This window comes from Pseudophryne corroboree, chromosome 8 (assembly GCF_028390025.1).
Source record: "Pseudophryne corroboree isolate aPseCor3 chromosome 8, aPseCor3.hap2, whole genome shotgun sequence".
NCBI classification, from domain to species: Eukaryota; Metazoa; Chordata; class Amphibia; order Anura; family Myobatrachidae; genus Pseudophryne; species Pseudophryne corroboree.
The window spans coordinates 446,695,115-446,720,653 of record NC_086451.1 but is presented as its reverse complement, the minus strand read 5'-3'; the positions used below and the strand labels follow the sequence as shown (position 1 = coordinate 446,720,653).

The 25,539-nt window shown below is 44.5% G+C and overlaps 2 protein-coding genes across 2 annotated transcripts in view; one reads left to right on the top strand and one right to left on the bottom strand.

Moving 5' to 3' along the window:
* Positions 1 to 25,539, top strand: part of LOC134949551 (putative nuclease HARBI1) — a 144,337-nt gene that overhangs the window by 22,489 nt on the left and 96,309 nt on the right. The window lies entirely within an intron of this gene.
* LOC134949552 (hereditary hemochromatosis protein homolog) overlaps positions 1 to 25,539 on the bottom strand; it is a 72,021-nt gene that overhangs the window by 31,347 nt on the left and 15,135 nt on the right. The window contains exons 2-3 of the mRNA XM_063938194.1: positions 18,058 to 18,327; positions 2,193 to 2,478 (exon numbers count right to left, since the gene is read on the bottom strand). Coding sequence (XP_063794264.1) covers positions 2,193 to 2,265 — 73 coding nt within the window. The 5' untranslated portion in view covers positions 2,266 to 2,478; positions 18,058 to 18,327. The remainder of the gene's footprint in view (positions 1 to 2,192; positions 2,479 to 18,057; positions 18,328 to 25,539) is intronic.

The window sequence follows — 25,539 nt, the reverse complement described above, 5'->3', positions numbered from 1 at the left end:
TGGCTTCCCTGCCTGAAGTTCAGTCTTTTGTCAAGGGAGTTCTGCATATTCAGCCTCCTTTTGTGCCCCCAGTGGCACCTTGGGATCTCAATGTGGTTTTGGAGTTCCTGAAATCACATTGGTTTGAACCACTGAAGACTGTTGATTTGAAATATCTCACGTGGAAAGTGGTCATGCTGTTGGCCCTGGCTTCGGCCAGGCATGTGTCAGAATTGGCGGCTTTGTCCTATAAAAGCCCTTATCTGATTTTCCATATGGATAGGGCAGAATTGAGGACTCGTCCTCAGTTTCTCCCGAAGGTGGTATCAGCGTTTCACTTGAACCAGCCTATTGTGGTGCCTGCGGCTACTGGGAACTTGGAGGATTCCAAGTTACTGGACGTAGTCAGGGCCCTGAAAATTTATGTTTCCAGGACGGCTGGAGTCAGGAAAACTAACTCGCTGTTTATCCTGTATGCACCCAACAAACTGGTTGCTCCTGCTTCTAAGCAGACTATTGCGCGCTGGATTTGTAGCACTATTCAGCTGGCGCATTCTGCGGTAGGACTACCGCAGCCTAAATCTGTAAAAGCCCATTCCACAAGGAAGGTGGGCTCATCTTGGGCGGCTGCCCGAGGGGTCTCGGCTTTACAACTTTGCCGAGCTGCTACTTGGTCAGGGGCAAACACGTTTGCAAAATTCTACAAATTTGATACCCTGGCTGAGGAGGACCTGGAGTTCTCTCATTCGGTGTTGCAGAGTCGTCCACACTCTCCCGCCCGTTTGGGAGCTTTGGTATAATCCCCATGGTCCTTACGGAGTTCCCAGCATCCACTAGGACGTCAGAGAAAATAAGAATTTGCTCACCGGTAATTCTATTTCTCGTAGTCCGTAGTGGATGCTGGGCGCCCATCCCAAGTGCGGATTGTCTGCAATACTTGTAAATAGTTATTGTTACACAAATCGGGTTATTATTGCGAGCCATCTGTTCAGAGGCTCCTTTTGTTATCATACTGTTAACTGGGGTTCCTATCACGAGTTATACGGTGTGATTGGTGTGGCTGGTATGAGTCTTACCCGGGATTCAAAATCCTTCCTTATTGTGTCAGCTCTTCCGGGCACAGTGTCCTAACTGAGGCTTGGAGGAGGGTCATAGGGGGAGGAGCCAGTGCACACCAGATAGTCCTAATTCTTTCTTTAGATGTGCCCAGTCTCCTGCGGAGCCGTCTATTCCCCATGGTCCTTACGGAGTTCCCAGCATCCACTACGGACTACGAGAAATAGAATTACCGGTGAGTAAATTCTTATTTATTATATATGGGCAGTAGTATGCAGTGCACCTTTATTATTATATATGGGCAGTAGTACACAGTGCACCTCTATTATTATATATGGGCAGTAGTAAGCAGTGCACCTCTATTATTATATATGGGCAGTAGTATGCAGTGCACCTCTATTATTATATATGGGCAGTAGTAAGCAGTGCACCTCTATTATTATATATGGGCAGTAGTAGGCAGTGCACCTCTATTATTATATATGGGCAGTAGTACGCAGTGCACCTCTATTATATATGGGCAGTAGTACGCAGTACACCTCTATTATTATATATGGGCAGTAGTATGCAGTGCACCTCTACTATTATATATGGGCAGTAGTATGCAGTACGCCTGAGCCTATTGCAATGGCGATATTCGCGCTAATGGTCAATGTTTTTAACTGCTCATATGTCTAAGCACCTAAAAAGTTGCACATGATACCCTCTTGGCTACAGGCGTTTCCCCATATTACATTAGAACCTCTGAAATCTTTCCAGTATTCTATTCACACGCTTTCCTCTAACATGTATCATGACCTGTTTTATCAGACTTTTCACAATGGATACTTTTCCCCTGCATATTGGATTCCTTATGGGTCTCTCCGACACAGGGGCGTGTCCAAAATGTAATAGCTCACACGCCACGTTTTTACAATACATGTAGGACTGCCCCCTCATCTCCCATTACTGGAGAGAAGTAAGTCGCCCCCGCACGCCTGACCATAACCCTTTCATCCACAGCCTAACCGTAATGTCCACATTTAATGTCTACACCCGGCAGGGGCAGACTGGGCAGGGGGGCAGGGGGCCATCTGCCCCCCGGGCCAGTGCAATGTAAATGTTCCAGAGCCATTTTTGCATACAGAACTGTCAGTGATTCTGCGTTGTGCTCTTACCTGTGCGCAGGCGTTCCGTCACACACTCACACTCCATGTACTGCTTTAGCCACAGAACACACTCCTGCTCCATGTAGGACTTTTGCCTCTTAGCCCCGTAAAACCTGCTGTTCCAGTCTTGTCAGGGTGTGTGCTGCAGGTATTAATGGCACAAACTGAAGTTCAAATGGATCAAGTACAATAAAGTCATCCCCATTGGCTGCAAACTCCTCATATCCACTGATGCTGTTATCTCCAAACAACTCACACCAAAACTTCACCTGGAAGACGTAGGTGCCCCTGTCACCTGCAATAGGCAGAGTATAATTACTGGACGTAGAACGCAATATAGAGTTACACAGCAGGTGATCTGATTGTGTACATGTAACAAAAGGCATGTAATCCAGTGATGCCAGAAGCTGTGGGGAGCTGGGGGTATATTTACTAAAATTCGTATTTGTGTCGAATGTGTGAATTTACAACTTTTTTAATTTTTTACGCCAGATTTACTATGCTGTCGTATTCTGCATTTTCGTTTTTTCCAATGTCGATGTCATTCGTAATTTCGGGCAGTGTTTTACGGGAGTGAATAGTAAAACACTGCGGACATTAACACAATGAATCTCGTCCGGATCTGTGGGATCCGTGCAGGGCTTCATTGTGCACCTTTCAAAAAAAATAAAAAGTGTTGAAAATCAAGAAAAAAAATGCGTGAGGTCCCCCCTCCTAAGCAAAACCAGCCTCGGGCTCTTTGAGCCGGTCCTGGTTGTAAAAAATAAGAATTTACTCACCGGTAATTCTATTTCTTATAGTCCGTAGTGGATGCTGGGAACTCCGTAAGGACCATGGGGAATAGCGGGCTCCGAAGGAGGCTGGGCACTCTAGAAAGATCTTAGACTACCTGGTGTGCACTGGCTCTTCCCACTATGACCCTCCTCCAAGCCTCAGTTAGGTACTGTGCCCGGACGAGCGTACACAATAAGGAAGGATTTTGAATCCCGGGTAAGACTCATACCAGCCACACCAATCACACTGTACAACTCGTGATATGAAACACAGTTAACAGTATGAAACAACAGAGCCTCTCAACAGATGGCTCAACAATAACCCGATTTAGTTAACAATAACTATGTACAAGTATTGCAGATAAACCGCACTTGGGATGGGCGCCCAGCATCCACTACGGACTACGAGAAATAGAATTACCGGTGAGTAAATTCTTATTTTCTCTGACGTCCTAGTGGATGCTGGGGACTCCGTAAGGACCATGGGGATTATACCAAAGCTCCCAAACGGGCGGGAGAGTGCGGATGACTCTGCAGCCCTGAATGAGAGAACTCCAGGTCCTCCTCAGCCAGGGTATCAAATTTATAGAATTTTGCAAAGGTGTTTGCCCCTGACCAAGTAGCAGCTCGGCAAAGTTGTAAAGCCGAGACCCCTCGGGCAGCCGCCCAAGATGAGCCCACCTTCCTTGTGGAATGGGCATTGACAGATTTTGGCTGTGGCAGGCCTGCCACAGAATGTGCAAGCTGAATTGTACTACAAATCCAACGCGCAATCGTCTGCTTAGAAGCAGGAGCACCCAGCTTGTTGGGTGCATACAGTATAAACAGCGAGTCAGATTTTCTGACTCCAGCCGTCCTGGAAACATATATTTTCAGGGCCCTGACAACGTCTAGCAACTTGGAGTCCTCCAAATCCTTAGTAGCCGCAGGCACCACAATAGGCTGGTTCAGGTGAAACACTGACACCACCTTAGGGAGAAACTGGGGACGAGTCCTCAATTCTGCCCTATCCATATGGAAAATCAGATAAGGGCTTTTACATGATAAAGCCGCCAACTCTGACACTCGCCTGGCTGAAGCCAAGGCCAATAACATGACCACTTTCCACGTGAGATATTTCAGATCCACGGTTTTTAGTGGCTCAAACCAATGTGATTTTAAGAAACTCAACATCACGTTGAGATCCCAAGGTGCCACTGGAGGCAGAAATGGGGGCAGAATATGCAGCACTCCTTTCACAAATGTCTGAACTTCAGGTACTGAAGCTAGTTCTTTTTGAAAGAAAATTGACAGAGCCGAGATCTGTACCTTAATGGAGCCCAGTTTTAGGCCCATATTCACTCCTGCTTGCAGGAAATGCAGAAATCGACCTAGTTGAAATTCCTCTGTTGGGGCCTTTTTGGCCTCGCACCATGCAACATATTTCCGCCATATGCGGTGATAATGCTTTGCCGTAACATCTTTCCTGGCTTTAATAAGCGTAGGAATGACTTCCTCCGGAATGCCCTTTTCCTTCAGGATCCGGCGTTCCACCGCCATGCCGTCAAACGCAGCCGCGGTAAGTCTTGGAACAGACAGGGGCCCCGCTGCAGCAGGTCTTGTCTGAGCGGCAGAGACCACGGGTCCTCTGAGATCATCTCTTGAAGTTCCGGGTACCACGCTCTTCTCGGCCAATCCGGAACCACGAGAATTGTGCTTACTCCTCGCTTTCTTATTATTCTCAATACCTTTGGTATGAGAGGTAGAGGAGGGAACACATAAACTGACCGGTACACCCACGGTGTCACTAGAGCGTCCACAGCTATCGCCTGAGGGTCTCTTGACCTGGCGCAATACTTCTCTAGTTTTTTGTTTAGGCGGGACGCCATCATGTCCACAATCATTTGGAAGACTTCTGGATGAAGTCCCCACTCTCCCGGGTGGAGGTCGTGCCTGCTGAGAAAGTCTGCTTCCCAGTTGTCCACTCCCGGGATGAACACTGCTGACAGTGCTAGTACATGATTCTCCGCCCATCTGAGAATTTTTGTGGCTTCTGCCATCGCCGTCCTGCTTCTTGTGCCGCCCTGTCGATTCACATGGGCGACTGCCGTGATGTTGTCTGACTGGATCAGCACCGGCTGGTGTAGGAGCAGGGATTTTGCTTGACTTAGGGCATTGTAAATGGCCCTTAGTTCCAGAATATTTATGTGAAGGGCAGTCTCCTGACTTGACCATAGTCCTTGGAAATTTCTTCCCTTTGTGACTGCCCCCCAGCCTCGTAGGCTGGCATCCGTGGTCACCAGGACCCAGTCCTGTACCACTTGTCCAACAGGTCCCACTGAAAAATTCTGGCATGGAACCTGCCGAATGGAATTGCTTCGTAAGAAGCTACCATCTTTTCCAGGACCCGCGTGCAGTGATGCACCGATACCTGTTTTGGTTTTAGGAGGTCTCTGACTAGAGAAGACAACTCCCTGGCTTTCTCCTCCGGGAGAAACACTTTTTTCTGGGCCGTGTCCAGAATCATTCCCAGGAACATTAGACGTGTCGTGGGGACCAGCTGTGATTTTGGGATATTCAGAATCCAACCGTGCTGGCTCAGCACTTCCTGAGATAGTGCTACTCCCACTAACAACTGTTCCTTGGATCGAGCCTTTATTAGGAGATCGTCCAAGTATGGGATAATTAAAACTCCCTTTTTTCGAAGGAGTATCATCATTTCCGCCATAACCTTGGTAAATACCCTCGGTGCCGTGGAGAGTCCAAACGGCAGCGTCTGGAATTGGTAATGGCAATCCTGTACCACAAATCTGAGGTACTCCTGGTGAGAATTGTAAGAATTGTAAGAATTGTAAATGGGGACATGCAGGTAAGCATCCTTGATGTCCAGGGATACCATGTAATCCCCCTCGTCCAGGCTTGCAATAACCGCCCTGAGCGATTCCTTCTTGAACTTGAATTTTTTTATGTATGTGTTCAAGGATTTCAAATTTAAAATGGTTCTCACCGAACCGTCCGGTTTCGGCACCACAAAAAGTGTGGAATAGTAACCCCGGCCTTGTTGAAGTAGGGGTACCTTGATTATCACTTGCTGGGAATACAGCTTCTGAATCGCTGCTAGCACCGCCTCCCTGTCTGAGGGAGCAATCGGCAAGGCGGATTTTAGGAAACGGCGGGGTGGAGTCGCCTCGAATTCCAGCCTGTATCCCTGAGATACTATTTGAAGGATCCAGGAATCCACCTGTGAGCGAGCCCACTGATTGCTGAAATTCCTGAGGCGGGCCCCCACCGTACCTGGTTCCGCCTGTGAAGCCCCACCGTCATGCAGCGGACTTGGAAGAGGAAGCGGGGGAGGACTTTTGTTCCTGGGAACCTGCTGTTTGCTGCAGCCTTTTTCCCCTGCCTCTGCCTCTTGACAGAAAAGACCCTCCTTTTCCCCGCTTGTTTTTCTGGGACCGAAAGGACTGAACCTGATAAAATGGCGCCTTCTTAGGCTGTGAGGGGACATGGGGTAAAAATGCTGACTTCCCAGACGTTGCTGTGGAAACTAGGTCGGAGAGACCATCCCCAAATAATTATAAGGCAAAACTTCCATGTGCCTTTTGGAATCTGCATCTCCAGTCCACTGGCGAGTCCATAAGCCTCTCCTAGCAGAGATGGATAATGCACTTACTTTAGATGCCAGCCGGCAGATTTCCCTCTGTGCATCTCTCATGTATAAGACTGAGTCTTTGATATGGTCAATTGTTAGCAGGATCGTGTCTCTGTCTAACGTGTCAATATTTTCTGACAGTTTATCTGACCACGCAGCGGCAGCACTGCACATCCATGCTGACGCAATAGCTGGTCTGAGTATAATGCCTGAGTGTGTATATACAGACTTCAGGATCGCCTCCTGCTTTCTATCAGCAGGTTCCTTAAGGGCGGCCGTATCCTGGGACGGTAGTGCCACCTTTTTAGAGCGCTTTATCCATCCTAGGGGGTGTTTCCCAACGTGACCTATCCTCTGGCGGGAAAGGGAACGCCATTAGTAGCTTCTTAGGAATTACCAATTTCTTATCAGGGGAAGCCCACGCTTCTTCACACACTTCATTTAATTCATCTGATGGGGGAAAAACTACAGGTAGTTTTTTTCTCCCCAAACATAATACCCTTTTTTGTGGTACCTGGATGTAAATCAGAAATATTTAACACCTCTTTCATTGCCTCAATCATGCAGTGAATGGCCTTAACGGGCATTAAATTTGACTCATCGTCGTCGACACTGGTGTCAGTATCCGTGTCGACATCTACTTGTGCCACCTGAGATAGCGGGCGTTTCAGAGCCCCTGATGACTTTTGAGACACCTGGACAGGCACGAGCTGAAGACTCGGCTGTCCCACAGTCGGCATGTCGTCAAATTTTTTATGTAAGGAGTCTATACGTGCACTCATTTCCTGCCATAATACCATCCACTCAGGTGTCTGACCCCCAGGGGGTGACATCCCTGCTAAAGGCATCTGCTCCTCCTCCACATCATTTTCCTCCTCAAACATGTCGACACAGCCGTACCGACACACTCCACACACACAGGGAATGCTCAAACAGAGGACAGGACCCACAAAAGCCCTTTGGGGGGACAGAGTAAGAGTATGCCAGCACACACCAGAGCGCTATATATATATACAGGGACTAACTGAGTTATGTCCCTAATAGCTGCTTTTCAATATAATATACTGTATACGGTGCCAATTTTAATGCCCCCCCCCCCCTCTCTTTTCCCTCTTACTGTACTGTAGAATTGCAGGGAAGAGCCAGGGAGCTTCCTTCCAGCCGAGCTGTGAGGGAAAAATGGCGCCAGTGTGCTGAGGAGATAGGCTCCGCCCCTTTTTTGCGGCGTATTCTCCCGCTTTTTATGGGATTCTGGCAGGGGTATTTACCTCATATATAGCCCCAGGGGCTATATATTGAGGTATTTTAGCCAGCCAAGGTGTTTTTATTGCTGCCTCAGGGCGCCCCCCCCCCCCCCCCAGCGCCCTGCACCCTCAGTGACCGGAGTGTGAAGAGTGTATAAGGAGCAATGGCGCACAGCTGCAGTGCTGTGCGCTACCTTGGTGAAGACAGGATGTCTTCATGCCGCCGATTTTCCGGACCATCTTCTTGCTTCTGGCTCTGTAAGGGGGACGGCGGCGCGGCTCCGGGACCGAACATCAAGGCTGGGCCTGCGGTCGATCCCTCTGGAGCTAATGGTGTCCAGTAGCCTAAGAAGCCCAATCCGGCTGCAAGCAGGCGAGTTCGCTTCTTCTCCCCTTAGTCCCTCGCTGCAGTGAGCCTGTTGCCAGCAGGTCTCACTGAAAATAACAAATTCTAAGACTATAACTTTCTAAGAGCTCAGGAGAGCCCCTAGTGTGCATCCAACCTCGGCCGGGCACGAAATCTAACTGAGGCTTGGAGGAGGGTCATAGTGGGAGGAGCCAGTGCACACCAGGTAGTCTAAGATCTTTCTAGAGTGCCCAGCCTCCTTCGGAGCCCGCTATTCCCCATGGTCCTTACGGAGTTCCCAGCATCCACTAGGACGTCAGAGAAATATGGGGGGGGGAAATGACAGGGGTTCCCCCATATTTGAACAACCAGGACCGGACTCTGCGCCTGGCCCTGGTGCAAAAAATACGGGGGACAAAAAGCGTAGGGGTCCCCCGTATTTTTTAAACCAGCACCGGGCTCCACTAGTCAGAGAGATAATGCCACAGCCGGGGGACACTTTTATATAGGTCCCTGCGGCCCTGGCATTAAATCACTAACTAGTCACCCCTGGCCGGGGTACACTGGAGGAGTGGGGACCCCTTAAATCAAGGGGTACCCCCCTCCAGCCACCCAAGGGCCAGGGGTGAAGCCCAAGGCTGTCCCCCCCATCCAAGGGCGGCGGATGGATGGCTGATAGCCAAGTGAAAAAAGAAGAATATTGTTTTTTTTGTAGCAGTACTACAAGTCCCAGCAAGCCTCCCCCGCAAGCTGGTACTTGGAGAACCACAAGTACCAGCATGCGGTGGAAAAACGGGCCCGCTGGTACCTGTAGTACTACTACAAAAAAAAATACCCAACAAAAAACAGGACACACACACCGTGACAGTAAAACTTTATTACATACATGCACACCTACCTACATACATACATACATACTTACCTATGTTCACACAAGGCTCGGTCCACTTCTCCATGTAGACTCCACGGGGTACCTGTGAAAAAATTATACTCACATAATCCAGTGTAGCTTTGTCCTCTTTATAATCCACGTACTTGCCAAAAAAAACAAACCGGAAACCCGAACCACGCACTGAAAGGGGTCCCATGTTTACACATGGGACCCCTTTCCCCGACTGCCGGGACCCCCCGTGACTCCTATCAAAGAGGGTCCCTTCAGCCAATCAGGGAGCGCCACGTCGTGGCGCTCTCCTGATTGGGTGTGCGCTCCTGAGCTGTCAGTCAGGCTGCGCACGGCAGAGATACAATGTAGCGCATAGGCGCTCCATTGTATCCAATGGTGGGAACTTTGCGGTCAGCGGTTGACCGCGAGTATCCTCAACCGCTGACCGCAAAGTTCCCTTTGCTGGAATATCTCCCTACCACATAACAAATATCTCAAGACCCGTTTTGCACATGCATACAACGGGACTTGCTTCTGTGCAACCCCACAAGCATTGGATCTGCATGTAAACCATCGGGTTTATGTACAAATCTGTCGTACACAGATATATAGGTACCGCATACCAAATGAAGCAGCACAGTCTCCTGGTGCATCCTAGTCGCATCGTGTTGCGCATTTTTTTTTTTAAAGATACAACCATCACTAGCAAAGTTGCACGGGACAAGTGGAAGTAAATAATTTTGGAATTACTGTAAATAGAGTAGTAAGGTGGGAAGGTGCCTGGATATGCCATGGGAAAGGCAATTTAGCATGGATGGATCAGAAGATTAGGGGGGAGGGACAAGTCATAAATTTACGATCTGAGCTGATCAGTTCAGCTTAGCCGTATACGAAAGGCAAGCTGATGAAACGGGCAGCTGTTGCCTTATAGGTAATTGTCTGCACTTAGTCTAATATTAGGGCAATAGATGTTGTCTGAATCAAAATATAATTCATTATAAATAGGCGATGTTACCATAGTGGACAGTATAGTGGATATATATAGTAAGGAATAGATATGAAATAAGTTTGAATGTATGAGGTAATGTTTAGCTGATTTAAGAAATTAGGTTTGTGTATGTGTTTATATAGATATACTGTATATTTGTGTTTTACTGCAAGATGGTAAAAAAATAGTGTAGGGAACAGGTTTATTCTGCTCTAGTCATAAATAAGGCCAGAGAGGTTACAGTAAGATCAAGAGTCATTGTAGAGAAAAGGTATTAGGCCATAAATGATAATAGGTATGTGACAGAGCTCTGTTGGTCATTGGAATTCACAGGTGTGCTTACAGTAGATCAGAATCTACTGGTTTGTCTATTGTCCAGTGAAGGTTAAAAGCTAGGGAGCATAAATTAACTACTATGAAAAGAGATCACATCCATTGATAAAACATTGTGTAACCGACCCCAGGAAAACTTGTCAATACAACAGAACTTTGGATGAAAAGACATTCCAGATTTTACAATACTATACTTGCTTAAGGCAGTGTGGACACCACACTTTTATGACACCATGCCTCCGTGAACAGGACACGACAGCCCAGTTCAATGTTTGTTTTATTACACCTTGGAATCTGACAAACCTATAATTACCTATTCCATTGGAAACTATGAGAATATGATAGTTTGAATTGGTAAAATATGAGATAAAAGGACCAGACTTGTAGTTAGGAGTTAGAAGGAAGAGGGAGAGGGAGAAGAAGAAGGAGAAGGAAGGAAGTCAGTCAGGAGGAGAAGTCATGGAGAACATGCAGAAGGAATGATTCTTGGGATGGCAATCTTTAACTTGCAAGTATAAATATGATAGTAATTGAAACTGTTTGTGAAACTTATGTCATGTTGTTTTATGTTATGTAACGAAGGAAGCATAGCATAGCTTAATATAATAATTAGTATATATATCACTACTGTGTATATCTTATTCTGTACGATTTGATCTGCCTGTAAATAAAGAATCATATAAAAAGAGCGGTAATATTCAAGCTTGAACTCTCTTTAAGGAATCTTAACTTCATAATTTCATAAGTCATATATATATATATATATATATATATATATATATATAAAAGGACTGCATATATTTATCAGCCACTTAGTAAGCCTGACATAATATACTTGCAGATATATATGATAAATGCATATTAATTGAAATATATCCATATATTAAATACCATATATGATATATTAAATATTAATATTCATAAATAAGATTCCATAAAGCAATATTGGCGACCACGAATTGGACTTGTTATTACTGAATCTGATTATCTGATTTATAATATTTATGAGGAGTAGCAAATGCTATAAGCTGGCTACCAAATCTGCAGAATCACGGTGGGGATGTATCTATGAAAATTTATTACCATTGTGTAATGTCAATTTTGTATTCTGTATAACCTAGGATAAATGTGTTAGTGCAATATACGTTATTCTAACTAACATAATATCTATTAGGAAGCAGCACCAATGGCTATAAGCCTGCTGGCAAAGTACAAGATCACAGTGGAATAGGTTACAAATGAGAATAAAGAATTTAAAGGCCTAGAATAGAAAATGTGCACAGTGGAAATGAGTATTTCCAAATAAATGAATATATGTACCAGGTATTAGAGTTTAACCTTAAGACACCGGTCAATCTTAAGGAGAGGATACCTTCAGTACTAAAAACAAAGAATATATAAATTTAGCATTGTAATGTTAAATATGCAAAAAGTTGCAGCAGCATTAGGAAAAATGCGCAGAACTGCGGCTTTAGAAGCCAAACAGAAATGTAAAGAAGGATCAGGTTCACGTCTTCGTAAGGCGTGCCTGACCATTAATGCAAAAATGCATTCATTATTTAAGTCCCTTAAACAGAAAAATAAACAGAAAAAGTTTGGGGCAGAAGCAAAAAGCCTGGCAGATTGTAAGCAAACTGTCATGACCTCTCAGGAGGAGATAAAAGAAAGTACAAGGGAGAACATTGTAGATGTAGGTGAGACTCAGGACAGCATTGTCCATGTGCAGCACACAGAGTCTGCTATGGTCACACAGACCACCAGCAGAACAGCCTCTTTGGTAAATGAAGAAAGTAGCAATGTGCAGGATGTGTCTATCATCAGACAGCACAATAATGTAAAGGAGGTAGCAGCAATAGGAGATGTCCCCTATACTGTTTCTAGTAAGGGGGAAGATCATTGTAACTCAGATTATGAGTATTCTGCTGAATACACTCTCAGAGTTCCCAATGTAAATGAAGAATTTGTTATGCCCTTAGGCAAAGGTGAATTGTCAGCAGATTTAAACACTGATAGCTGCAGTACAGTGCACACAGGGGTGGAGAAGTTCCCCATGGTGAAAACTCCCATGGCAACCAGAGTTGCAAACCTTGAAATGTATTCACCTGGGAACATGTTTAAAGGGAAAATCCATGAAATTAATTCAGGAATGCATGTTTACAAACAAAGTTCCCAAACTTATGTAACCCCCACCGAGCATTCAGAGACATCTAGTGATGGTGCAAATGTTTGCAGGCTCTCAGAGAGACCACATGCAGAGTGTCATTCTGCAAACCACACACCAATTAACAATGACAAAAAGGATCACCAGGATGAAAATGTTTTTATGCACTGGTGCCATAACCATTTTATTAAAGGTGTGGACAAACAGAAGGCCCTGGAACCTACAAAACATATTTGGCAAAGTCTAACAAGTTTCTCTCCCCACAAGAATATTTTTCAGGAACTACAAGATGCTTCAAGACCAAGGAGCCACGCCAAGCAGCAAACGCTATGGTTGGAGACAGTCTGGGACCAGGCTGCGTCACAAGGGATAATCCTGGCAACCTGTATACAGAATGGTGCAAGACTCCAAAAAGACTCCAATTTACAAGGGAAAAGGTCTACATTAACCCTTTCATCGCTGCTATCCAGCAAAATCTACATAGCATCCCTAAAGACTGATATATGGACAAATCCTCAAGGAGTTTTCCAGTTTCACAAGAAAGGGGAAGGTTTTCATTAACCCTTTCATCACAAGTAATCATTACTTGTCTTTCAAACTACATGTACACCCCCACAACAGTGTACAGCACATCTCATCACTGTGATTATACAGAACTGTCTCATCCCTTCATATACCTTAATCAAATATATATGTAAACATTTGTCTGATATATATATATATATATATATATATATATTTGATATCATTGTATTATATACCTTGTAAATATTTTATGTTTTTTTTTATATTACACAGTAGATACTACCTATGCTTCCTTCGTAAAAGCTTCAAAAGTAATTAAATATCTAATACTGGATGGAATTAGATTTAGTCAAAGCCATTCCTAAATGATATTTAATATCTATTTGAAGCAAAATTGTATTCATTTATTGTATTGATAGCATGTTACTATATACACATCAAAAGCATTTTAAATAATTATTAGTCAAAATATAGGTAGGATAGAAAACGCCTTTATATGGGTTAAACTGGTATAGGGTTATTTAAGATTGAGATGTATAAATAGGTTCAAGGTAGAATAAGGAGACTTAAGACTGCATGGTAATTTATTCAGTGAGGAAATACAGAACAGAGTAGGTGTACTACTCGCAGCCATTTGTGGTACTATTGCCCGAAGACAATTAAGACCTACTATTAACAAGCAAAGAAAGAAAGAAAGAAAGAAAGAGAAAAAAAAAAAAAGACTGTTTCATATATGCCTGTTCTAGTCAAAATCACAACCTGTTTGTGCAAAAGCAATATGGACACTTGTCACAACTGCGGCATTGGAAAAACATTTAAAGGACGCACAAGGCTAAAGACCATTACTGAGGGTCGTCACAAGTACTGAATGTTCAAGACACAGCACTCGACGTACACAGCCCTCTGCCTCAAACAGCGAAATGGCAAGCAAAGGAGCAGCTGCTATGAAGAATTCTACTTCAACTGCCTCCATAATGCAAACGCAAGGCGTCTCCAATTGCAAGCAAACCACGCAGATGACAGTCTTATCCCAGTAAATTGCTACAGCCAAGAACAGCAAAAATGTCCAAATGTACTGATCCAGATACAGAAAAAAGGTCTACAATTGGGCTATGGTATTCCAAATGTCTGTAGAAATTAGTTTTCCTCATGAATACTGAATAAAAACCTCAGTCTTGGTCTGCTTTAGTTAAAAAGTAGAATAAGGTTAGGTAAGCTAAGAATTTTTAGAGATTTTTAAAAATCATAATGGTTATTATTATTACACTTATGGTATATATTAGGGTTACAACAAAAGTTATGTTTTGAAGAAATATTTTGAAATGTATTTGGAAGCAATTACGCTAGTTTAATGTGTGGCCAATCAAAATAATTTCTCATGGCCACAAGGGGGCGACTGTTGCCTTATAGGTAATTGTCTGCACTTAGTCTAATATTAGGGCAATAGATGTTGTCTGAATCAAAATATAATTCATTATAAATAGGCGATGTTACCATAGTGGACAGTATAGTGGATATATATAGTAAGGAATAGATATGAAATAAGTTTGAATGTATGAGGTAATGTTTAGCTGATTTAAGAAATTAGGTTTGTGTATGTGTTTATATAGATATACTGTATATTTGTGTTTTACTGCAAGATGGTAAAAAAATAGTGTAGGGAACAGGTTTATTCTGCTCTAGTCATAAATAAGGCCAGAGAGGTTACAGTAAGATCAAGAGTCATTGTAGAGAAAAGGTATTAGGCCATAAATGATAATAGGTATGTGACAGAGCTCTGTTGGTCATTGGAATTCACAGGTGTGCTTACAGTAGATCAGAATCTACTGGTTTGTCTATTGTCCAGTGAAGGTTAAAAGCTAGGGAGCATAAATTAACTACTATGAAAAGAGATCACATCCATTGATAAAACATTGTGTAACCGACCCCAGGAAAACTTGTCAATACAACAGAACTTTGGATGAAAAGACATTCCAGATTTTACAATACTATACTTGCTTAAGGCAGTGTGGACACCACACTTTTATGACACCATGCCTCCGTGAACAGGACACGACAGCCCAGTTCAATGTTTGTTTTATTACACCTTGGAATCTGACAAACCTATAATTACCTATTCCATTGGAAACTATGAGAATATGATAGTTTGAATTGGTAAAATATGAGATAAAAGGACCAGACTTGTAGTTAGGAGTTAGAAGGAAGAGGGAGAGGGAGAAGAAGAAGGAGAAGGAAGGAAGTCAGTCAGGAGGAGAAGTCATGGAGAACATGCAGAAGGAATGATTCTTGGGATGGCAATCTTTAACTTGCAAGTATAAATATGATAGTAATTGAAACTGTTTGTGAAACTTATGTCATGTTGTTTTATGTTATGTAACGAAGGAAGCATAGCATAGCTTAATATAATAATTAGTATATATATCACTACTGTGTATATCTTATTCTGTACGATTTGATCTGCCTGTAAATAAAGAATCATATAAAAAGAGCGGTAATATTCAAGCTTGAACTCTCTTTAAGGAATCTTAACTTCATAATTTCATAAGTCATATATATATATATATATATATATATATAAGGACTGCATATATTTATCAGCCACTTAGTAAGCCTGACATAATATACTTGCAGATATATATGATAAATGCATATTAATTGAAATATATCCATATATTAAATACCATATATGATATATTAAATATTAATATTCATAAATAAGATTCCATAAAGCAATACAGCACAATGGTGAAACGCGTGCCAAGGCTTTTATTCCAGAACTCCTCTGTATATATTAATTTCCCTAACCCGGGGCATTGTCAAAACAATCATTGCTTTATGGGAATTATTGATGTCGTATCTGTATTACATTTAGAAATTTGAAAAGAGGAAGCGCTGTCCAATCACAGTGTCTATTAATAAGTAAATCAATGTTTATTAAAATAGAAACACCCTAAAAAATCATCCTAACATCAGCTTTAAAAAATCTCTCACCAAAGCAACTCAATATGCATGTATAAAATGACATATATGTATATATATATATATATATATATATATATATATATATATATATATATATATATACACATTAACAGCTGATAATGCTGTCACATATTCATAAACCATAGATTGCAGTCTGCATAATGAACCATATTGCAGCAATAAATGGATTAGGAATCTGTTAATTGGTTAGTACAATTTGCTGTAGGATGCAAGCATCAGTGTCAGGTATCAGTAATACCATGTTCACACTGGCAAATGGCGGGTTGCACCCGGGACTCGTGCACGAGACCTTCCCAGGTGAAACCCGCTTGAGACCCCGTTCAGACTGGCGGCCCCGACACGGCATATTGCCGTGTCGATTACGTCACCGGGTCACATGCGGGGGCGGAGCTTGGAGATCAGATGATCTACAAGCACCGCCTGCTCCTATAGAGTGGTACGGTCCCGGAACGCATCGACCTGGGTACACTGTTCACACTGCACCTGACCTGGTATTTACCCGGGAATAACCCTTCTTTATTCCCGGGTTGAAATACCAGGTCAGGCGACCCGGGAATTTGTCCTGGACCCCGTTCACACTGCACATAAACCCGGATTACTGCGCGTTCACGTGCAATAACCCGGATTTTTGATGGCAGTGTGAATGAGGTATAAGGCATTTCTATCTGCTCCTGTGAGAGCATGTTAGCCCGGACTACTTACTAAATGCTGTGGGAAGAAGAGGCCACCCAAGATGTATGTTCCCACTCACAGGTCAAAGCAGAGTACAGTGAGTGGGGACATACATCTTTGGGCGGCCGCTTCTTCTCCCATGTGAGGCCTTACTATAGACAATCTCATGGCCCTATGTGGGCACTGTTATCATCAAGTGTAGGCCTGGCAATAATCAGAGAAGCCGTAAAGAGGCTCAGCAGCTTATCTTGTATTTGCAAATATATGTAACAAATATCTCTGAAATGCTGATACCAGATAGTTTTCAAGTATTGTTACAGGTATAAGTCAGTGTGCTGGGGGATACCAGGGGGAAAAAGTGCCCCCTTTCTGTTTGCTATGACCCCTCCCTTTTCAAGCACCTAAGTATCTTCAGAGTGACTGAGCGGTTACCAATGTATTTGTTTGCTATTAATCATTGACTGCTGCTTTACTAACACCGATGCTTACCGCGTACAGCAAATTGCACTAACCAATTAACAGATTCCTAATCGTTTTATTGCTGCTGAATGGTTCATTATACAGACTGCAAGCTACTGTTTATGAATATGTTGTGACAGTATTATCAGCTGTTATTATGTATATAATGTGTATATATAGTAAATTTATACATGCATATTGAGTTGCTTTTGTGAGAGATTTTTTAAAGCTGATGTTGGGATGTTTTTAATTAATATCAATTTATTAATCAGTACACACTGTGATTGGACAGCGCTTCCTCTTTTCAAATTTCCCTTCTGTACCAGTGTGAGACGGTTCACTAAGGGAGGGGGTAGATAGAACTAGCGCCATTCATTTGGTTCTTAGAAGCTTTGAGTTGTTTGCTGTATTACATTTGTTTATGGAAATAAACCAAAAAAAATTATGTAGAAAGAGAGAGATTAGTATGATTTACCGCTGGACGAGATGTCGGCGGTTAGAATACCAACAGCGGCATCCCGTCTATCATAATCCTGACAGCCCCCCAGTAAGCCCCCTAACCTAAACCTAACCCTCCCTTGTGGGTGCCTACCCTAACCCTCCCCGGTGGTGCCTAATTATAACCCTCCCCACTTGGTGCCTAACCCTCCCTTCCCCACTGCCTAAACCTAACCCTCCCTTTTTTCACATTGTCATTATGGGGTATTGTGTGTAGAATTTTGAGGGAAAAAATTAATTTATTCCAGTTTGGAATAAGGCTGTAACATAACAAAATCTGGAAAAAGTGAAGCGATGTGAATACTTTCTGGATGCACTGTAGATCACAGCACGTACAGTATCATTCATTTATTTTTACCTTTTTTCTGGCTGAGCAATTTCTTCCTCATCATATAATTTATGATCTGCTGGTGCCTGTGTTCATAATACTTAGCAATGCTAGTCTGATTCACCCAGTGCTGAGGGTCCATAGATTCCTCCAGGCAGGAGAGCAGAGGCTGGACCTTGTGCATGTCACTGGTGTATCTCGTAATAAGCACATCATCGATAGATCCACCAACATGATAGTAAGGCTGTCCGGGGCCGGGAGGTGAGGTTGTGGTGAAATAATAGTGAAGACTGCGACCATCTGTGTAAGAGAAGAGAAGACACACACTGTTATAGCCAAGGGCCAACTTCCCCCACTGGACATACCATTCCTTGCTGGTGTAAGGTTTGTAGATGCTTCGATATAACTGTTCTTTGACCATCCCCAGATGTGGCTGCTTAGTACAGTATGTGTCTCTGAAGAAGGCCCTTATTGTCTAACAACTATGAGTATATAAAATTCATTATTTTAGGACTTGGCCGACTCTTCATATGAATCCTGTTAAACATTTACTTGAGCCCATCACATCTAAGGTAGCATGAAAACGCCATGTGTATACGCGACTGGTAAGGTGAGTACAATGTCCACAACAGATATATCTCTCCAATACCTATCTGTACTATTAAGGATCTACCTCGGGGTAGGTTATTACTGGCACCTGGCGTGAGATGCAGCTTTCCAATGCTCGGTCGGTAGCTGCCCTATAGCTATTCATCTCTTTAGCGTAGCGATCCAGTATAGACGGGTCTGACGATGCGATCTTCTCTTTATCACTGTTTTTATTTTTTTTATTTTTTAATACTCTGTGCATGCGCCTGGTGCCTTCCGTCCGTGTGCTTATGACTGCCCAGTCCCCACAGCAGCAGTGGTAGGGACAGTGCGAGGGGGCAGCAGGCAATAAATAGGAGGTGACCTGGTATATGCATAAGTGGGGTCGCCTCTACTGCATTGTGGTTGAGGGCAAGCGGACAATCGGGAGGCGGGAGCACAGTGGTGAGAAGGCGGGAGACAGATGTCTTCACTGCTCTTGTTCCGTAACAAGCCTGAGATTTTGCATAAGGAAACACCACCATAACAACATGCCGAATAATAGTACGTAGGACCAGTGCGGAGACCCAATAGCCGGCAATGGGAGGGCTAATGGCGCGGACCTCTCACAGCAGTTTGGACATGCAGAAGGAGAGGAGGTTTTATCTCACTTTTGTTACTGCTTTCCGGAAAACAACAAAGGGTGCGGAAACAGAGAGAGAGAGAGAGAGAGGCGGTGAGCAATAGTACATGCCACCCAAAGAGAGAATTCTAGATTGCTCTGCCAATCTGCCTGTGATATAAATTAAATTATTATCAGACAGCAATAATAAAGCGCCTCCTTGTGGAAAATAGGATTTTAATTACCTACTGGCAAATCCTTTTCTCGTAGTCCATAGAGGATGCTGGGGTCCACATTAGTACCATGGGGTATAGATGGGTCCACTAGGAGCCACTGGCACTTTAAGAGATTGAGAGTGTGGGCTGGCTCCTCCATCCATGCCCCTCCTACCAGACTCAGTCTAGAAACTGTGCCCGAGGCGACGGACAACTTCGAGAGAAGGATTTTACACAGATAGTGGCGAGATTCACACCAGCTCACAAATACAAGGCAAACCAAGCAAACTAGCTTGAAAACTCAGCAACGGCTGAACAATATTACTTAACCAAGTAACAAAACAGTACTTAACCAACAACTAAGCAGTACTGAACTAAGTAACCACTGCAGGATCACGAAGCGCTGGGCGGGCGCCCAGCATCCTCTAAAGACTACGAGAAAAGGATTTACCGGTAGGTATTTAAAATACTATTTTCTCTTATGTCCTAGAGGATGCTGGGGTCTACATTAGTACCATGGGGATGTACCAAAGCTCCCAGAACAAGGCTCTCAGTCTCAGTAAGTTCTGAAACAAGGCATTATAATCCTGTGTACATAGAATGGATTCCTCCTGAGACATACCTCCCAACTGTCCCTGCAGCAGCATCTTCAGGGGTTAAGGAGCCGAAAGTAAATCTCCCGGATCGTTTTTCTGGAGATCGCTCGCAGTTCTTTTGTTTCAAGGAGAGCTGCAAGCTATATTTCCGGATTAGGCCTCAGTCTTCTGGGTCGGAGATTCAGCGGGTGGGCATAGTGATTTCCTTGCTACAAGGAGACCCACAGGTCTGGGCATATGGGTTGCAGCCTGAATATCCGTCGCTTAAAAGTGTTGATGCTTTCTTTACGGCACTGGGCATGTTGTATGATGACCCTGACAAGACGGCCTCAGCCGAGGCTCAGATTTCGATCCTTAAGCAAGGGCAACGGCCAGTTGAGGTTTATTGTACGGAGTTTCGGAGGTTGGCCCATGATACTCAGTGGAATGACCCAGCCCTGAGACACCAGTACCGAACAGGTCTTTCTAACCAGATAAAACACCAACTGGTACAATATCCCTTGCCTGATAGCTTGGATCAGCTCATGCAGTTATCCATCCGGGTGGATAGACGGCTGAGAGAGCGTAGGCTTGAAAGGGAGACCGAGGCTTCCTTCTTTCCCAAGGGAACCTCAGACTCTGAGGAATTTTCCGAGGAGCCTATGCAGATTGGGGCTACCCGCCTCTCCTCGCGTGAGAAGACGCGGAGGAGACAGCAGGGTTTGTGTTTGTACTGTGGGAATAAAGGTCATGTGGTAGTATCATGCCCAGAAAAGCCAGAAAACTTCAGGGCCTGAGGGTGATGGGAAATATCCTGTCAGGCCAGAAGTCAGAATTTTCCAAGAAGACTTTTATCATTCCGGTGACCTTGAAGATCCTCGGTCAAACTGTCAAGACTGAGGCCTTTGTGGACAGTGGGGCCGACGGGGTTTTTATCGACCGCCAATTCGCCCTGGAACACTCTGTTCCCTTAGTACCGTTGGCATCAGAAATTGAGATCTGTAGGTTAAACGGGGAACAATTATGCCAGGGTAAAATTACCTCTTGCACTAGCCAGATTTCTTTGTTTATTGGAGCCACACACTCTGAAAAATTGTCCTTTTATGTGACTGTCTGTACTTTTGCCCCATTGGTGTTGGGGTTACCCTGGTTAAGGGCCCATAATCCTCAATTTGACTGGGTCTCTGGGGAGATTCTTATAGGAGTTGCTTGAGCCTTCCAGTCAGGCTTTCGCAGCTAAGTTTGCCAGGATTGCCAGGATGTTATGCAGATTTTGCAGACGTGTTCTCCAAAAAAGTTGCAGAGGTACTACCTCCCCATCGCCCCTATGACTGTGCCATTGATTTATTGCCGAATGCTAAGCTTCCCAAGAGCAGGTTGTACTCCCTGTCATGTCCTGAGACTCAGGCTATGGCAGAGTACATTCAGGAGAACTTGGCTAAGGGATTTATCAGACCTTCACAGTCTCCAGTTGGGTTGGGGTTCTTCTTCGTGGGTAAAAAGGACGGTTCGTTGCGACCCTGCATCGACTTCAGGGAATTGAACCGTATCACGATTAAAAACTCATACCCACTGCCTCTCATTGCGGTCTTGTTTGACCAGCTTCGTACTGCCACCATTTTTTCTAAGATTGACCTACGCAGTGCGTACAATCTAATCCTAATAAGAGAGGGGGATGAATGGAAGACTGCCTTTAATACCCACTCAGGGCATTATGAATATTTGGTGATGCCTTTTGGGCTCTGTAATGCCCCGGCAGTCTTCCAGGACTTCATGAACGATGTGCTCAGGGAATATTTGGATAGATTCTTAGTTGTATACTTAGATGACATCCTAATCTTCTCCCATTCCCTGGAGGAACATCGGAAGCATGTACGCTTAGTCCTCCAGAAACTCAGAGACCACCGGCTTGGGGCGAAGATGGAGAATTGCGAATTTGAAGTTCAGCAAATCGCATTTCTAGGATATATTATCTCCCCAGAAGGTTTCCAAATGGAGGGTTCCAAGGTACAGGCAGTCCTGGATTGGGTGCAGCCCACTAGTTTGAAGGCGCTTCAGCGTTTTCTGGGCTTTGCAAATTTTTATAGACGATTTATCGCTGGATTTTCGTCTATAGTGGCGCCCTTGGTGGCACTCACTAAGAAAGGGGCGGATGTTGCTCACTAGTCTTGTGAGGCCAAAGCGGCTTTTGCCCGTCTCAAAAGGGCATTTGTCTCGGCCAAGGTGCTGCGACACCCAGATCCAGAGCGTCCTTTTGTGGTGGAGGTGGATGCCTCTGAGATGGGTATTGGGGCAGTGCTCTCTCAGTTGGGGGTGTCTGATAATCGCCTTCATCCCTGTGCTTACTTTTCACGTTAATTTTTTCGCCTGCCGAGATGAATTATGACGTGGGTAACCGGGAATTGTTGGCTATTAAGGATGCACTCGAGGAGTGGAGACACTGGCTTGAAGGGGCTAAGTTTGTGGTCTCAATTCTCAGCGACCATAAGAATTTGGCATATTTAGAGTCAGTGAAGCGCCTCAATGCCAGGCAGGCACGATGGGCTTTGTTTTTTGCTCGCTTTAATTTTTTGATAACATATCGCCCTGGGTCAAAAAACATCAAGGCTGATGCGCTCTCGCAGAGTTTTGCTCCATTCCAGGAGACCACCGAGGAGCCATTGCCCATTGTGTCCCCATCATGTATTAAAGTGGGCATTACCCAGGACCTCTTGTCATTAGTCCTTAGAGCACAGGAGCAGGCTCCTCCAGACCTTCCGGGAGGTCTTTTGTTTGTGCCTCCTAGGTTAAGACAGCGAGTGTTCCTGGAATTCCATGCCAAGAAGTCGGCAGGTCACCCGGGCATTGCCAGAACTCGGGAGTTGCTATCTAGGGCGGTGTGGTGGCCCTCGGTGGCTAGGGATGTGGATCAGTGGGTTCGGGCGTGTGACATCTGTGCCCGAAATAAGACTCCTAGAGGGGTTCCTGTTGGCCCATTACATCCACTCTCTATTCCATCTAAGTCATGGACCCACATTTCAATGGATTTTGTGGTGGACTTGCCCAAATCTTCGGGGATGACAACCATCTGGGTTGTCATTGACAGGTTTTCGAAGATTGCGCACTTCGTTCCACTGGTTGGGCTGCCATCGGCCAGACGCCTGTCTGAATTATTTATGCTGCATGTTGTGCACCTCCACGGATTGCCACTTGATGTGGTCTCTGACCGCGGATCCCAGTTTGTGGCCAAATTCTGGAGGGCATTTTGTTCCGATCTCCAGATTTCTGTCAGCTTGTCGTCAGGCTACCTTCCGCAGTCTAATGGGAAGACTGAAAGGGTGAACCAGTCCTTGGAGCAGTTCCTCAGGTGTTATGTCTCCAAGTGTCAGACTGACTGGGTTGCTCATCTGTCCATGGCGGAGTTTGCCTATAACAACGCGGCTCACTCTGCTACAGGGATCTCTCCCTTCCTTTGTGTGTATGGGCATCATCCTAAGGCCAATTCTTTTGACCCCCCGGACTCCACGCCTGGTGGTTCCTCTGTGGTTTCGGTCCTTAGGGGTATTTGGAGGAAAGTGAAGAAAGCCCTTGTGTCTGTGTCATTAGTGACCAAAAGGGTTTTTGATAAGCGGAAAAGACCCTGCAGCTTCAAATTAGGAGACTTCGTCTGGTTGTCTACCAAGAATTTGAAGTTGAGACAGCCATCTCATAAGTTAGGCCCCCGGTTCATCGGCCCTTATAAGATCACCAGGGTTATCAATCCGGTGGCATTTCAGTTAGATCTGCCCCGTTCTTTGGGTATCAATAAGACATTTCATTGTTCCCTTTTAAAACGGGCGACTAGTAATCCTTCTTCCAGTGGAAGACCTTCCCCTCTTCTGATACGTGGCCAGAGGGAGTTTGTTGTTGAAAGGATTCTTGACTCCAAGATGGTTCGGGGTCGGCTGTCATTTTTGGTGCACTGGAAGGGGTATGGCCCGGAGGAGCGGTCGTGGGTGCGCAGTTGTGATTTTCATGCCCCCAGACTGATGCGCTCTTTCTTCTCGCAGTCTTTTCAGTGTCACAGCGTCTTTTCAGTGGAGTCAGAGGGAGAGGGAGCATGCCAGGTGCTCACAGAGCGCTGGGCATGCGCCCTCGGTGATGAAAACGGGGGCGTGGCTCGCGATCGTGGGTCCTCCCGCGAAGCCACGCACCCTTTTCCATAGGTGACACCCCCTTTTTGGGAGTGCGCGCGGCTTCGTCGCGCGAGTGTCCCGCTCCACAAGGGCAGAAAGTTGGGAGGTATGCTGAGAGGAAACAACCTCTGCAGCATATGACAGAGAGTCCCTAGATATGACTGTGAGACAACAAACACACACACACACACACACACACAGGAAAATGGCAGACACAGTTCCCCCCCCAAGTGTGCCCCAGAGCTTACTGTGTACCTTAATGGACTGCTCAGTTTCCCCCCCCCCCCCACCCCTTCTACAACCCCCTGGTACCTCACAGGATAAAAGGGATGGAAAAGGGAATTGGCGCTGAGAGAGTATGTAGAGAACAATACTTATCTTGAATGACGTGATGACTTGGACCTATGGGTGTTTTTCTGATTCTTCTTTGGTTTTCCTCCCTTCAGTGTTCTTCCAATGAGTTTTTCAATACGGAAAAAACATGAAAAAAATGGCTAGGGGTTAACCACTGATATATGGGAATATTCTGAATAAAGATTCTTAGGAGATGTGGTCTATTTCTTTTCCAAACACAATGGGTATAGTGGTAGATATACCTTGCTTACATTAATTTACTTATTCACAATGCTCATCAAGGTTTCTTTCAAAGATATTGTATCATCAGGATATCTCTCTAAAGTAAATGCATACCTCCACTTACACGGAACAAAAGTGGTGATAAGCCTATCAAGGTATCTTTTATAATGAAATCACAATCCTGACGGTATATATATTGCGATAGTGGGATTATTCCTTATTGTGCGTACCTCACTTACACATATATAGTGTGTTATCCTCTCATCAAGGTTTCTTTAAAAAACAAGGGTGCGTACCAGTACTCACAGATGTTGTTGATACGCCATGCTCATCAAGGTTTCTTTGTTTTTCTTAGATTCAAATGGAGACTCTTATGTAGATAAATGTTTTTAATAATACACATAAAAATAAAATAATATAATAAAATGTTGGCTGCAGGTAATGGCCACCCGTGTGGGGAATTGATGGGACCAACTTTATCCAGACATGAGGGACCGGTATCCTGACTGACTGAATCGTAAATAAACAAAAGTGGTCGTACCTTTCCCACAACCCGGGTGGGGCAGTATCCAGCAGGCAATAGTCCTCATCCAACGCGTTTCGAGTAGGTCACTCTTTGTCAAGGCTGATGGAGGACTGAAATGGTGATGTTTTTATGCTAAAAAAACGGAAATTTTGATTCATTACGTCACTTCCGGTTCCGGATCTCCCCGAAAGTCTGTCCTTCAAAACAGGGCTTTATAATTACTCCCTTTGGGGTTTACTTCATTGGTGGTGTCAGTGGTATATACGTAAAGGAATAG